This window comes from Bombyx mori, chromosome 10, assembly GCF_030269925.1.
Source record: "Bombyx mori chromosome 10, ASM3026992v2".
NCBI classification, from domain to species: Eukaryota; Metazoa; Arthropoda; class Insecta; order Lepidoptera; family Bombycidae; genus Bombyx; species Bombyx mori.
Window position 1 is genome coordinate 5,503,255 of NC_085116.1, and position 16,647 is coordinate 5,519,901.

At 34.4% G+C, this 16,647-nt stretch overlaps 2 protein-coding genes and 1 long non-coding RNA gene across 14 annotated transcripts in view; 1 reads left to right on the forward strand and 2 right to left on the reverse strand.

Annotated features, from left to right (window-relative positions):
* The window catches only part of LOC101738452 (uncharacterized), a 31,012-nt gene extending 22,370 nt beyond the window's left edge, over positions 1 to 8,642 (reverse strand). Inside the window, exons 1-12 of one of the 6 annotated variants that reach the window (XM_062670481.1) lie at positions 8,466 to 8,640; positions 6,472 to 6,536; positions 6,034 to 6,152; positions 4,288 to 4,432; positions 4,082 to 4,201; positions 3,846 to 3,939; positions 2,758 to 2,877; positions 2,428 to 2,669; positions 1,346 to 1,463; positions 1,140 to 1,272; positions 579 to 697; positions 4 to 116 (exon numbers count right to left, since the gene is read on the reverse strand). In XM_062670481.1, the coding sequence (XP_062526465.1) occupies positions 4 to 116; positions 579 to 697; positions 1,140 to 1,272; positions 1,346 to 1,463; positions 2,428 to 2,669; positions 2,758 to 2,877; positions 3,846 to 3,939; positions 4,082 to 4,201; positions 4,288 to 4,432; positions 6,034 to 6,152; positions 6,472 to 6,536; positions 8,466 to 8,492 (1,415 nt within the window). In that variant the 5' untranslated portion in view covers positions 8,493 to 8,640. Of the gene's footprint in view, positions 1 to 3; positions 117 to 578; positions 698 to 1,139; positions 1,273 to 1,345; positions 1,464 to 2,427; positions 2,670 to 2,757; positions 2,878 to 3,845; positions 3,940 to 4,081; positions 4,202 to 4,287; positions 4,433 to 6,022; positions 6,156 to 6,471; positions 6,537 to 8,465 lie in introns of those variants that run through there. The other 5 variants (XM_062670482.1, XM_038013383.2, XM_062670484.1 and 2 more) reach the window with 5 other exon arrangements.
* LOC134199489 (uncharacterized) lies at positions 6,680 to 15,772 on the forward strand. Its single transcript, XR_009974000.1, has 3 exons — positions 6,680 to 6,894; positions 13,153 to 13,574; positions 15,400 to 15,772. It is a non-coding gene; the product is annotated as an uncharacterized LOC134199489 (long non-coding RNA).
* LOC101739469 (uncharacterized) overlaps positions 15,400 to 16,647 on the reverse strand; it is a 31,060-nt gene continuing 29,812 nt past the window's right edge. For all 7 annotated transcript variants that reach the window (XM_038013368.2, XM_062670486.1, XM_038013367.2 and 4 more), the window contains one exon: positions 15,400 to 16,409. In XM_038013368.2, coding sequence (XP_037869296.1) covers positions 16,349 to 16,409 — 61 coding nt within the window. In that variant the 3' untranslated portion in view covers positions 15,400 to 16,348. The remainder of the gene's footprint in view (positions 16,410 to 16,647) is intronic.

Consider the following 16,647-nt stretch of genomic DNA (forward strand, 5'->3'; position numbering starts at 1 on the left):
TACCTGGTAACGCAAATGTAGTTTGATTTGAGAAAGATCATGACTTCCTCGTGATCGAGATCCAAAAAATCTTTAGACGCGACTAGCGGAAGGAAGAATCGCATTACACGTGGTACCTTAAAAATAAAATAATTAATGCCAATAAAATAACTTTAGGTCGAATTAATAAAATTAGAACGAAGACGATATCGTAATTATTTTTTCCTAATTGAAATAAAAGTGTTGTCTTTGATTTAAGTTGTTAAAGAAAAATACACGTTAAAGAGCTTATTTTAGATTAGAACTTATTTTACTTGAAACTTTATTTACTTAAAATGTTCGATCCTCAAGGGATAACTAAATAATGAGCCTGTATATTCGAGTCTATTATGAACATACTTGTAGGCATCGGAATTAAACTATAAAAATGTATAACGTTAATTTGTATTGGTGAATACCCCCACCCTGTCAACCCTGTAAATTATTTAATTGAGTTTGGAACCAACGTCCATTAATATGGCTCGTCGACTTATGCAACTGAGGCATAAGCGTTGCTCTTTATAGCTTATAACAAAATGTTTTTTTTTTTAAATAAATACCATTATATCCACAACGGGCGTCATCCCTTTTAGTTTTGCTTCCCTGAACAAAGCGAATGCTGTATCCTCACAGAATAAATTCTCGTTTAATATAAACGCCCGGCATTGGTCTTCTAAATCTGAAAGTTATGAGATGAATACGGAGCGAAAAAGTTTTTTTAGGATTATTTTCAATAGGTATTGAAACTGGGCAAATTTTCTTTATATCACTACGATGTACTAGCCCTGGTAGGTGGCGCGTTTGGTTGTGACCTTGGTATTGGTAATGTCTATGAGCGATAATGATAATTAGGTAGGTCTTAATTTCGATGCCTGCAGTGGCTTTAACAAACATATTACTCTACACAACACTTGAACACTTTTCAATCTATTAACATTGTTGAAACAAATAGTGCACCATTTGATATACGTTGTACATTTAATATAACGTTGTTTGGATATACGGCGAAAACCTTCGTTGAAAAACTGTACAAAGTTTGGTCTTAATCGAAATAAACGACAAATATACGTTTTTATATTTTAAAAATAAAAAGCGTAAAATCAATTGTATACACTAAATACCTTTAATTGACAGATATTGTGCAGCACAGAAAATGTCCAATATGTTTTCCCTTTTAAGAACCTTATTACTTTCGCAGCCATTATAAACCATCCATTCGTAGATTGAACGGAAAGCTTCCGGTGTTACTTTGGACTACAAATAGTAATTATAAATTAGTATTTCGAAATCGGATATGCATTCGTTTAGAAGAACGTTGATAATTTACCGATGGTAAATCGATTTCTTTATTGACATTAGCATCGAAGAACGAAGAATAAACTTGCAAAACTATTTGATGACATCGCAATTCATTATTATCGATACGCACCACAGCGTCGGTATTTCTGCAAATCATGTATCAGTAAAAGTAGGTACGCTGCTGGAAAATGATTACAAGATAAAGAAATATTTAATACATTTTTATCTTTGTGATTAGGATAATAATAGGTGCTGTTGACTGGTATCAACAGTATAATTTAATTTTAATAAAACTAAACTGTTTTACAGTTTCGTAAAACTTTACAGTTATTACACTTAGCTTATTTATTGCTAATGGCGTTACGAAGAAACAACATGACGGTGCTGTTAGTAATCAATAGGCAGCGATATTTTATATTACGTTACCTCACAGCATTATAAAAAATCAATAGCAGTTTGTCGATATTAAAAATCCTTATTAGGGCTTGTATTTTTTTAAATGATCTAAAAATCAAATATTTTAGATTCAATTTCAATTTAGGGCTCATTGATCACGACTTTACTCATGGCAGACTAGTTGCAGATTCAAATTCAGCATTGACAGACAGCTCCACCGTGCCAGCACCCCATGACGTTTCCGCAAGATACAATAACGCTTTTTAATGGATAAGGACATTTTTAAATTCTCGCAACTGACATGTCGCGCCCAACTGATCATCTATCGTTGTCTTGTCTATTTGTACAACGAAACAGTCACATGTACAATCTAGCGGATATCACTTCGGAGGATTTCGATTATGTCCTCACGCTATCCATGGATAATTGTTTAACAACACACGGGCCAGTAAACTTATAAACTATATCAAATTGATTTTATACTAATACTTTTGCATGGCTACACGCATTTGAATGACTGTTTTGCGGTAACTTCTTTAAATATCTAGGTTACATTAGCTTGTTTACAAATCAAGTTTAGTAGTTATTATTTTGTATTAACTAGTCTTAGTCATTTGTTTTTAATTATTAATTGGTTCCGTCACTTCTGAATATAGCCGACAACGATAGTGTTTCGTTGTATATTGGTTTTATGACTATTTTAAATAAACGTACATGAAGTTGTGGACTCTTCGATAGAACTCTTGGAATAGGTCTTGTTTTTTTGGTAACTGAACCCGCATCCAATCTATTGGTTCCGATGTAGTGTAGCCGAGGCTAGCCAAGTCTTTTCCTTTTTCATCCTTACTACTAACCGATTTGCTATTTCTCACTCTAGTTTTAACATCTGCGTTTCTTACTTGTATATTTTCTCTATTACCAAATCGTAATAGGGGTTCGGGTTCATTATCATTTTCCTTAAATTCAAAACGATAATAGAGTTCGAATTAGGATCTGGATACAAGTCTGTTTATTTTTTTGGTGACAGATTTTACGATTACATACAAAATTTTCTGACGTGTCATCATCTGGTTCACCGGCGGCTTTTCCTTCAAATTTAACTTTAACTTTGGCTTGCGTTGGATCTGCGAGTAGAACTCCTACTGTTGACGATTGGAATACAACCTGCGTAAAAAAAAAAAAACCTGTGGCACTCGGGAACTGCCGCGGTAAAGCTATTGCATAGCATTTTTTATCAACTTATGCAATTATAATTAGACAATGATAATTTAATATTAAAACAATAATAAAACAAGACCACGCTATATTAAACATTAATAAAAGCAAAACCTTAAGTGTCCCCTTCACACTCATAAGCTAGACCGCGCGAGGGAGAGATGGGCAGAATTTCATGATGCGCATGCAGTGTGACGTTACGCCACGCACTTATTCACAAACACTACACAAGCGCAACGTGTGAATGTGTTGAACGCGAGCTACATGGTAGGCGGAGTGAGGGGAGTTAGGTTTTTTTCGTTACGGAATTTCATGATTCGGTCGCCGCGCTCAAGGCCCGCGATAAAAGCTATGCAATAGCTTAACAAACAAAATGCAGTGTGACGTCAAGCCACGCGCTTATTCATAAACACTACACAAGCGCAACGTGTTAATGTGTTGAACGCGAGCTATAGGGCCTATAACAAATTCTCTCAATTTTGAAAATCATTTCTACGTTACATGAAAAACGTTCACTAGTAGTAAAGGACCTTTTTCAGTTTATCTATACTAATATATAAATCTACAGTGGTTTTTACGGATGTTCCGTTATAACTACTGAACCATGCATCCGATTGACTTGAAACTTGGTATCCATGTAGAAAATACATGTACTTAATGGATAGGCTAATATTTATATGAGTGTTGGACTCCCTACACCAGTTGCGGAGGCGTTAATAATGAGAATCTTTGTGGGGGGTGAGAAATAATAATGTTAATTTTAAAAGCCCAGCGAAGCGGACGGGTACAGCTAGTTACTTATAAGAAAATATCGATTATAGTTTTTTGAAATTAAAAAGTTCTTGCTTTTTATTGAAAACATAAAATGCTATTATTGTTTTTTTTTTTTTTAGAAAAAAACCTGACCCTCTCCTTACTTGATTCGACTGGACCTTAAGATAACCGCTTGGCGTATGTTTGAAAGGAAACGCCTCTGCCTTTTGGAAACCCTCTTGATCTGTACTGCAAACACTAAAAATATTAAATGCTAAACTAAACATTCAATTCTCGCAACAGATACGTTTGGAGGAAATGCAAGGAGGAGCTGTTTTCGAATGCTATTTCGGGAACTATGTATGCTACGACTGAAAATAGAACTAATGAAATACTTTACCTAGAATTTTCGGCGCAGGAGGAAATGTTTTCGTTGGCAACGTCCCGTATATTGTTCATGTAATCATAAGGATATTTTGAATTATACGTTTCCGGAGACATTCCTTTCTTCTTATGTTTTCTGAATGAATAAAATACTTACAATATAAATAGAAAGTGACACATTATTGTTTGTAAACGCATTCGAATACTTTTTATAATTTCTACCTTCCTTTAGAATTCCAAGGCATGTAAGTTTGTTTGTCTAATGAGTTTCGATGGTAATTCAGAGTAGCGTCTCCAGCACTACCGTAAATCAAATCTCTTCTGTTCTCATCTGGATTAATTTTTCGATTTAGTAAATAATTTGTTGCTGTAAAATTAATCAATAATCGTTTTATTTAAATTTAATATAGACAAATTAAAAAACCGGGAAGAACCTTTGATTTACTCTGGGTTATATTAAATAATTGAAACCAGATTTAGCGATAATTTTAATAAAGCAACAAACAGTATTTTTCACAGGCATCTAAGGTGAAATTTGTTTTCATTTTATGATAAATAAAACTAAATGCAAATCTCATCTAATTACACGTTATTTATTAAATAAGATGATGATTCCTGATAATTTTGCTACATGATAAACTTCAACGAAAGAAGAGAGAATATAATCTATGAAATGAATTTAAACCTGAAGTAATAGTGATTATGGTTGAATTTCGAGTATCGAACAAACAAAATAAAACTATGAATAAATAACTAAAATTGTACTTTATATGTTCATATCTTTCTATCAACTAGAGGACCCGCAGTAGTCGAAATTCGACTATAAGTAATTGTAATTGTAAGTTTGTACACTATTATGATTGTATTTTATACTTCTATAATCACAAATTTCGCCAAGGCTACACTATAAAAAAATATTAATAAAGTCAAACAATATTTAATCCATGTATTCTCAATTTGACCACAGACGTCAAGAACAAAAGTTTGACAATAAAATTAAATAGTATGCATGTGTGTGTGCGTCAAATACATGGTATGTAGTGTGTGTGTGTAATGTTTTCTTTATTGATTTAATGTATCTTTCATGCATTATTTAAAAAAATATATTAGCATTGAGCACTTCTTCTCTATATTCTCTATAAGTGTGGAAAATTGCATGCACCTCCGTGCGCGCAATTTTCGTAAAAAGGGATATGTACAAAGTTTTTGCTTCACGTATTAATATATAGATAATGTCGTATGTCACTTTAAGTTATTTGTCATCTACATTTGGCAGACATTATGTGCACAGACAATGCTACCTTTCTACGTATCTTAGCGATAATTTTTTTTGATAAGTGTATGCAACCATTTAGGAATGTCACAGTCTTAGTCATCGCGCTTAATCGCAGGTACCCATGTTTAATGTAAAAATCTTAAAATCTGGTTACATTTATTCAACTAGTAATATGGACTTAACAACTCGTTTTTAGTGATAACTGTAAAAGTAGGTTGGATAAAAATAAAAATAAAATCTATCAGATTTGAAGTTAGTGATTTAAGCAAAATTTCGCTCGCTGTTATTTCTTTAATAAAATTAAAAAAAAAACATCTCATGTCCAGAAATAACTCCCATGTTAGAGGAATAACAGCGCGTAATGCATTTAAATCCGAAAAAATATATTTGCGTTATTCATTATTGCGCAATTGAGACATACATATATAATACCTCCAGTTTCAAGGGGGGTGGCGGCATTTACGGCGTGATTATTAAGGGCTCCAGTAACCACTTAAGATCAGATGGGCTGCAAACAAGCTCATTCACTCGTTGTCTAAGTAAAAATACCAATAGTAAATAAGACGTCTTGCGATTTTTTTTTGTGTGCTTGCAAATCCGACTAGAAAATGACTTATAAACCCAATCCTTTATTATTATAATATTATGTACTTCAAAGTATTAATAATTGAAAATACTAACTAAAAACTCACTGAAATCACTGTTCGTATTCAAATCCGATAAGGAATTACTTCTGTGCAGCTTAGGTTTAATTGTTATACAGTACTCTTCAAAAATGTTACTACAGACTCTTCCCTTTCTTTTTCGAAGGCTACTAAAAATTTCAGAAATGAAATATGTTCAGTTCCAGATATCTCACAAACATACCCTATAATTTTAGCAGACGCATTGTGTAAGTATATCGTATTGTATAGTTATAGTGTATATAGTCGCAGAGTTGCAAATCCAGTATGATTAAACAACACAATAATGCTGAGTCATTCCTTAAAAGGGATCTTCCCTTGGCGGGATTCGAACCCGCGACCCCCTTGTGTAGTGACCATGTCACTTACCATTACACCAGACGGCCGTATAAATAATTCCCGTTTATTTCTTGATTTAAGAAATCAAAATATTGTTCGTATACTGACCCGTAAGATTGATGGAATAAATTTGGTTTCCTTGCATTTGATATAACCACTTCTGTACCATTTACCTGTAGGTAAAAATAAATTCATTTTCGAGAAATACTCGTTCATGCAATACGTATGATACTAGTTCTTAGTACCTAGGCTTCGTAATATTACGAAAAAATAGATACCATTTGAGACGCACACGTTTGCTTGTGTCACATCATTAATTACGCCTAAAATATGTAACTAATGAATATTTCATCATCATGATCATCATCTCAGCCTGTCCACTGTCCACTGCTGAACATAGGCCTCTCCGACTGATGTCCAGTGCGGCCGGTCCGTTACCACCTGCATCCAACGTGACCCAGTGTTGACCCAGCAATTTTCACCAGGTCGTCGGTCCATCTGGTAGGTGGCCGTCCCACACTGCGTTTGCCAGTACGTATTATATATATAAGTATATTTAAGTATATAAGTATATATAGAATATTTACTGTATTGAAACTTTCATTGTTCTTGTAAGCCTATGTATAACTAGGTGCTACCCGCGACTTTACCAGTCAATGAATAGTCTGAATTATTTTTTCTAGGCTGTCCTGTAATTTTTCTAAAGACAATCAAACAGTTTCCCGTGTAAGGGTCGATTCGACCAAACAAGAGTAAATCTTATTCTTAGAATAACTCGTCAGTTAATCGAGAGTAAATCAATTTTACGTTTTACCATCTACAATTCTAAGAATAGTGGGCCTATTCGGGAATTGTTACTATACCGCCGTTGCGCACGGAATAACGGAGCTATTCCTAGAATAAAGTAATGGCGTCAGTCAGTCCAACATCTGATTTCTTGACACTTGAAACTTGACAATTCCCTCAAACAAACAACAAATAAAAATAATACGTTTGACAGCTGGATATCTTTCACAACAGCTACTTTTTCACACTAAAATACGGCAAAATCGAGTTGACGATTTGTATGCTCTTGCACTATGCCGTTGAACAACAACATTTATTTGCCGGATTTTATTTTTGTTCACCATTCACTCTGCTATTCGCGTATTGTTATTCCTAGCGCAAGTATACGTGGAAAAACGACTATGGATTTACTCGAGATTAAAATCATGGAATAGGTTATTCCTCGTATAGTTACTCGAGTATAAATTTAAGTTTGGTCGAATCCACCCTTAATGAGATGTATTTTGGGGATCAAAAGATGGCCTATGTCACTCTCTTGAACTAAAGCGATCGCTTTAAAACGTGTCAATTAGTTGCTTCGTTTCGAAGTAGAAGTACAAGAAACAATGCAAACGAAAAACAAACACACTTCCAGATACATAATGTTAAAAATATAAAGTATAAAGTATAAAATTCATAAAAAATATGATAATAATGTTCCTTTACACAAGTTCTTGGAATTTGTTAATTTTATTATTTTTGTTATCTATACTTCTATACTAATATATAGGTATTATAAAGAGGAAAAATTTGTTTGTTTGTATTGAATAGGCACCGAAACTACTGAACCGATTTGAAAAACTCTTTCACTGTTTGGAAGCTACATTATTCCCGAGTGACATAGGCTATAATCTTTTTTGAAAACAATTAGGGATCCCTACTAAAACTCCAATAATGTAACCCAAGGTGTAAATGACCTAAAACATTCTTTATATCGCGTGCCCTACGAAAATTATTGATGATAGAATAAAATAATGTACTACAACTTTGTCGAACATATTATTATTTGTAAAAAGTGTCGCGACAGCATATGTCTAACTGTTATAGTTATGCCGCAATAAGTGTTATTTTATTTAAAAAAATAAAACAACGTCAAATATCATTGAAATTTTTGTTGACCCGAGCGGAGCCGGAGCGGGCCGCTAGTTATTAATAATTTCGTTAATGAATTAAGGAATATTTGTTTAGATTTACGTATAAGCGTTCATAGTGTTATAAGTCAAGTGGGTATTAAGAACATTCATCATCTGTTATTAAATCTCAAAAATAAGATTTACCTTTTCCAAACTCAAGCTTTTCTGCATTTCAAAATCATTGAAAGAATAATACAAGAATCCATGCCATATTTTAGAAAGTAATATTTTAATTTGGTGAATAAATAATTCTAATATTCGGTTATAATTTTTGACAGTTGTTGTTGACGCCACTATTAAAAATTTGACAAAAATACTGTAGTCTCTTAAATTGACATGTATATTTTTTTATTTTAAAAGTGGCCAGTCACTTTTATGTAGAATAAGTTTTAATAGTGAGTTCATCATCAGTCTAAATCACAATATGATAATTACTGAATTCTGAAAACTCTTCGCTTTCATCTATCTTCTTCTTCTATCTATATATATAAAAATGAATTGCTGTTCGTTAGTCTCGCTAAAACTCGAGAACGGTTGGACCGATTTGGCAAATTTTGTTCTTGAATTATTTGTGGAAGTCCAGAGAAGGCTTAAAAGCTAGATATATATGAAAATGCTCGGAATTAAATAAAGATAACATTTTGTTTTTCCCTTGATTTGTCCCCCGTCGAACGGATTCCTTTTGTTTGTTTTAAGTTTGTTTTATACAAAGGTTTAGGTCTTTTATTTACCGATTGAGGCACTACGAAGTCTGCCGGGTTAGCTAGTTATTGATAAATATAATAATTTGATTTGAATTTTGGAATAAAATATTTGAATCCACCTTAACATGAGAACACACACGAGGCTTGTAGAGAGTAGTGTACAGAGTAGGCAGCGGCTTGGCTGTAGTCCTGGCATTGCTGAGGTCCATGGGCGATGGTGACCACTCACCATCAGGTGGGCCGTATGCTCGTCTGCCTACAAGGGCAATAAAAGAACATCTTAGATTCGTGACACTTTTTTTATTAAACAATGTGTTTTTTATTATTATTATTTTCTGTGTATTATGTGTCTGCTGTATTGTATTATGTATCTGTATACTATCAAGATAGAATCTCAACTTTTGTCTTGTTTTTATCTGCTGTCCATCAATCCAGTCAGCCAATATTAAAAACAGTTTTTTCATGGGTCAACAAAGAAACGAAGCGAAGGATCAAAGATAGAAACGGATAACAAATGTCACATTCTCATCTAAATATCGCATCGCATTTTTAGACATCTTCAATACACTTATTAGTTTCTGCTAGTTTTATAATAGTACCTACAAGCAGAATACCTCTATGGAACGGGATTTTTTTACCACCAAAAAGATTGGCACTTCATTCACCTCTTTCTGTTTTAATTTATTTATAAAGACTAGAGGTCCCGCAGTAGTTGAAATTCGACTATAATTAATTGGAATTGTAAGTTTGTACACTATTATGATTGTATTTTATATTTCTATAATCACAAATTTCGCCAAGACTACACTATAAAAAATATTAACAAAGACAAACCATATTCTATTCTCAATTTGACAACAGACGTCAAGAACAAAAGTTTGACAATAAATAGTATGCATGCGTGTGTGCGTCAAATACACGGTATGTAGTGTGTGTAATGTTTTTTTTTTTTTTTTTCCTACCTAAGCTGAGAGCCTTGAGAGGCTATTTCAGCGTAACCCTAACGTTTGTAGGTGAGCTCACGGGGCTCAAACCTGATGACGTTGCTAACACGAACCCTAGCAAGAGTCGTGCTTCGCAGAATCTACCACCGGATCGGAAACGCGACCCACTGAGAAGATCCGGCGAGAAACTCAGTGGGCTGTGTCTGGTAGTTAATTTACTCGTCGAGCCCTTCGTCGCAAGCGACGGGTTCGACGAGAACGGTGACCGGTGCTTGAAGTACCTAGAAGCACCGTTAGTGGATCGGGAGGATCCGAGATGACGGTTTTGGGCGACGTCGACTGCTTTCCATTCTGTCCGCAGGATCGGGAATGGTTTTCTTTATTGATTTAATGTATCTTTTATGCATTATTTTAAAAAAATATTAGCATTATGCACTTCTTTTCTATATTCTCTATAAGTGTGGAAAATTTCATACTCCTCCGTCCTCGCAATTTTCGTAAAAATGGATACAAAGTTTTTGTTCCACTTATTAATATATAGATGAGTCATGCATCCTTGACGTCACTACGACGACTAAGTTGAACTTCCAATATTTGGTAAGAAATTTCTATGTAAGATATGGTCATCGAATGTTAGCTAAAGTATATCCGTCGGTTTCGATATAATAATATGTATTTAAATGACGCAAAAAGCTAATCCCTACGTATCCTTGTTTGATCGAACAACAGAATCATTGATTTCATATCTTTTTCCACTAAATTACATGACAATGTTTGACATCGTCTGAAAACTATTTGTTTGTGTTGGAGTTTGAATATAAATGTAATGGCAGGCAACACTTGACACATGATTACAGATTTCGAATATTAGAATTATTTTAAATGTTTAAAAAACAGATGATTGTCTTTTCGTAAGAAAAAGTCAGTACTTTTCATCTAGACACACACGGCAAGAGAAACATATAATAGTTTTATAAAAAATATAAAGATAATAATTTTATAATGGTTTAAAAGTGTTCAAGCTATCTGCAATATAATTATAATGAAGCAGTGTGTTTTTAAATAGCCCCTCATCACCTACAGAACCCAATCCCTTCAAATTTAACCGTCCAACAGTTTGTTGTGGTTTGTTGTTATTATTACAAACGATTCACAATATATAATAATAAGACGTCCGGTGCATTCGTGTTGGAACGATGCACCGATGTTCGAATCCCAGGCGGGGGTACCAATTTTTCTAATGAAATACGTACTCGGCAAATGTTCACGATTGACTTCCACGGTGAAGGAACAACATCGTGTAATAAAAATCAAACCCGCAAAATTATAATTTGCGTAATTACTGGTAGTAGGACCTCGTGTGAGTCCGCGCGGGTAGGTACCACCGCCCTGTCTATTCCTGCCGTGAAGCAGTAATGCCTTTCGGTCTTCAGGGTAGGGCAGCTGTTGTAACTATACTGAGATCTTAGAACGGCGATCTCAAGGCGGCGCATTTACGTTGTAGATGTCTATGGGCTCCAGTAACCACTTAACACCATGGGCTGTGAGCTCGTCCTCCTATCTAAGCAATAAAAAATGGCTATTTGAGTCGACTATTATCAAAGCCGGCAATCTGACTTTTGGAAAATTATTGGTAAATCAGAAAAACGAATTATTGACTTTGTATTCCATTGGCAGTCACAAAACTCTTCGGAACGACATCTTAGATAAATAACAGGTTAACTATTAACCTTTATTTAATGCAGGTTTTGACCCGTATTCTTTGAAGGAGACGATTATATTCAAATCAATCTGTATTGACATATCAATAACATTTTTTTGTCCAAATGCACAGATTGCCACCTTTGATAATAGACGACTCATTTATATTATATGTATGTTTTAATTATGCATTTAACGTTTGTATAAAAGAATTAATATTGTTGTAAAAGGATCGGTTACGAAGCCCAGTTTTGTAATCAGACCGACATTGTGACATTTTCATACAGACCCTTCAATACTTCGATGTTACTGCTAATCAATTAGGCATCGTTGGAGAGACTGCAATACGGCCCAGGATCCAATCGAATCAAATGCTTTCTCGTATCCATAAATTATAAGCAGACCGGCAGGTATTTCTCGGTCTTTTGTACAACCTGCCGCAGCGTATGATCGACTGTAGTATGGACTTTTTAAAAACTAGTTTAAATAAACTAGTTTAAAATGGGTGGCTGGAAGTCACCAAATCTTTAAAATGTAAATTAATGAACTTTCATGGTTTTAGGTCTATTTCATTGGTAGGCTAAAGAGAATACTAATTTATTCATTCAGTTAGTATGGAAATGGAAGGAAGCTATGTCATAGAGCATATTTATGACTAATCCAATGTAATAAATAACATACAAATATTTTCCAATTTGTAATACGGTATTACGATTATAATATGCAATATATTATATGCTGCCCAGCACACTCATTTAGTCATTGACAAATTTTCCTGTTTTCATTGAAATAAGACAATAAACAATACTTAATAGCTTTATTCATTAGCAAATATATATAAACTAAAACATAGTTTATTGTATGCCTACTTATCGAATCCCAAATAATTGATAACGGAAAATAAAATTGGCCGATTTGGATTTTGTGTCTATGGGCTTTGATAATTGCTTCATATCAATGCCAGTTGAATCCAAGCAAAAACAAATAAGACCATAAGGGTGAATTTTTTTTAAAATCAAACACGCAAAGGTTATAACTTATGTAATTACTGAAGCAGTAATGCGTTTCGGTTTGAAGGATGGAGCAGCCGTTGTGTTATAAAAATGAGACATAGAACTCATGTTTCAAGGTGGATGTCGGTATTTACGCTGTTGATACTTATGAGCTACTTGTCCTGGTGAAACTGGAAAGGCCTCCGGACCACCAGTAATACTTCAAACATAAAAAAAAAAACTTATGAACTCCAAAACCATTTAAGAGGATTAGGGCCGTGACCTCAACCACCCATTTAAGCAATTAAACAGTGTTTCAAAATTTATTTACGACTTCTTACCTTACATAAGTCACTACCAGCGTGAAATACAAGCCAATGGCATAGTTACTATTTTTGGGCTGTTTTAAAATATTTCAGATCGTATTAGATTAATTTCTGAAGGTTACTTCACTAGAACTTTGTACATAAACTATTTATCTATCTTTCAGCCCACAAACGTCCACTGCTGGGCATAGGCCTGCCCCAAGCCTCGTCACAACGATCTGTCTTGCGCTGCTTGCATCTTTGCACAAACAAAAGTAATTAAATCGAAGCAATACATAATTATCGGGTGGAATTTTGAAGCAAAATTGTGAGATAATATTATTATTAAAAAAACTGCGATTCGTGTGAATTTTAGTCATCGAATAACAATTGCTCTCGTCATCCGGGGTGTGCCCTGAATATTATCATTAACAGGAAAAATTCGATGTATGTACCGATAACCGATTATAAGTTATCATTGATAATGATAGTCTCATGACGGACCGTAGAAGGGGGGAATCGATCAGTGATTCACAAAATTCCATAAAAATATCACACAAACGTAGGCGACTTAGTAATTTGCTTATATATAACGAGTACTAAAGCGGTACGTGTATCAGTCACTTGGCTTACTAGTGAAAAGCAGACGTGTTTCAAAACCTGATTTTTTTTACGTGATTAAAAAAAAAAACCGTAAGAACAATTATTATATACATATATATATATATATATTTTATTTAATTGATTATATTGTTCCTTTTATAATCTCGCTTTCAGAACTATGTTCTTATTAGAATTTTCTCCTATTTTTGTGAGATAAAATCTTAATATGTAGATTGTTTGATCGGTGTTCCGAGCAAACCAAACAAATCAATTGGATGTTTTTATATTTTGATATTTTGTGTTTTTAAATTTATTATTCATTTAATAATCATATAAAGAGGTCTTTAATCATTTCACCATCAAGATTAATTTGGTGGTAACTGGTCACTAGAGGCCGCAGACATCACGATACGAATATGAGGTACGAGGCGGAAGTTTAATTGCTATTGTAAACATACAAACATGACAGAGTGTAAATGTAATATGTATAATATATAGTGGTTTTCTGTGAGCAGGAGTATTCCCCATTAACTATCTGTAGAGTTTATCCATTTTCATCTTGAACACACCATTTTTTTAACCTACCTAATCGCTGATAGCCTATACGCTTGGACCGGTTGGTGAGCCTCAGGGACTCAACCTGAAAGAATTTGCTAATATTGGCCCTAGCAAGAGCAGTGCTTCGGTGAATCTACTACCGGATCGACCACAACTAATAATGACCAGCAGAAGATCAATGAAGTCGTTAAAGAATTTGTTTCGTTTAGCAGCTGTTTTTGATAAGGATCTTTCGGTATATTCAGTAGTTCATCATGTTCTCGTTGAAGTGTAGTTTTGTATAACACGATAAATCTATCTTATCATGAATGTCCTTGTGTGTATTTCGATCAAACTATGTGTGTATCGATTACTTTAATGCCCTTGTAGACTGTTATCAAACGAATAGGTGTCTCTGTAGATAACTATTCAGCCATCAAATATATCATTCGCGAATAGCTCACGGTCTACCTCCTATTGGATGCTTAGCAAACGGACTTTTGCCCAACAAAAAAAAGGACCAATTATACGCCCTTACAATTTTTCGTCACACTTTTGAGTTACTGTTGTTTAGTCGTCATTACAGATCCTTTCGATCCATTAACGGTGTTTTTAGGTAGGTACTTTAAGCACCGGTCACCGTCTTCGCTGAACCCGTCGAAGCGCTCGACGAGTAAACTAACCCATAGACACAGTCCACTGAGCTTCTCGCTGGATCTTCTCAGTGGGTCGCGTTTCCTATCCGTTGGTAGATTCTGCGAAGCACTGCTCTTGCTAGGGACAGTGTTAGCAACACTCCGGTTTGAGCCCCGTGAGCTCACCTAGACGCCAAGGAGAAGCTGAAATAGCCACTCAAGGTTGTCAGCATAGGTAGGAAAAAAAAAGTTGTTTGGGCACATGGGTTATGGCATACGAGTGTATTTAAGATTTGTTAATAATTGGAACGAAGTTCCTTATCGCGCGTTGTGAAAGGGGGCTAGACGGAAAAAATTCTTACGAAAAGTTGTCACGACACTTTTTGCTATAAATTCTTACGAAAAGTTGTCACGACACTTTTTGCTATAGTAAGCTATTGTAAGCTGTGCGGCGTCGCATGTTTCTCTGTCTGTCTGTCTCTCTGTCTGTCTGTCTGTCTCTCTCTCTGTCTCTCTCTCTCTTTCTTTATACCTCGAATAGAACTTTAAATTAATATTTTTATAATTGGGAACTTCGTTCCTATCCGGTGTCCCACGACACCACACATCTTTTTTATTATAATATTGATTCTTAACATTTTTGTCTGATTGTTACAGGACAATGGCCGACAACGAGAATCCTTGCCCCGCTGAAGTTGCCAGTGAAAACGAAGTTGCTGAAAGCCAAGAAACTAGCGCGGGTGAAGAAGCCACCTCCAATCAAACTGCCCCACCATCAAAAGTTGATCTACGTAATATGATCGTTGTGCCACCTAATTGCCCTGCTGGATATAAGATGGGACCGGACGGGGTCTGTCGCGAGGTCTTCAATTAAAACTTATAAAATTAATTTACTCATCTATTAGCATAAATGAAACGTTTTCAATTCAGTATTATTAATGTGTCTTTTATTGTAATGTTGTAATGTAAAAGTTTGCGTTCTGATTTTTTGTGAATCTTTATGTTGTATACAATAAATTTTGGTTAATGATTCAGTGATTTTCTTTTTCGTTCCATTAAAAAATTGTAACACCATCCTTATTCCTGTGTTTCCTTGATTGACATCATTTACGTAAATGAAACGTAATAAAGCGAAAGTGAAGACTGTTTCTTAATTCTAATAGAACAGGTAGCGACATCTCTATTCGCTAAAAAAATAAATTTTCAATTTTTAAGATTTCACAGACAATCATTTCAAGGTGATTTCATTTATAATGCCAATAAAACAGTGGGACTCAGATTAAACTCCTTTTTCAAATACAATTTTTTCATTAGTTTTCCATGTTGACTTTAATCACACGGCCTTTTTGTTATAATAATCGTAGGTACCTTAAAGGGAGACTCAGAGCTCCCTATTTTTTTAGAAATTAAAATGGCTGCATTTTTTTGTAACATCACAAAAAAAAAACTCATCATTTCTAATAATTAACGATCGTTTATTTTTGAATTATACTTTACTCAGTTTTCTATTTCTTGTGATACTTAAAACATAAGACTAATAGTTAAAAATTAAATATTCTCATTTTATTACCGCTATCTATACAATTTCGATATACGCCTACAGAAATTATAAATAACCGAGGGTAGCATAAGTTTTAACAAACGGAGCATCACTCTCACAGGAATTCCTGAAAAAGAAAGAACAGCTATTATTCAGGACTAAAAAAAACAAGACGTTGCATTTAATGAAACGTATCGGTGATTCTGTTATGTTTTTAAATCAGTGTGCTTAGTGCGAGTTTATAACGTTCTCGACAGCGTAAAAGTTAACTATAATTTATATGCAACTGGAACAGCGCCCCTAGCGGCAAACGTAGGCGAAAGTTCCAACGTTCCAACTCCATACAAATTTGAGGTAACTTTTAC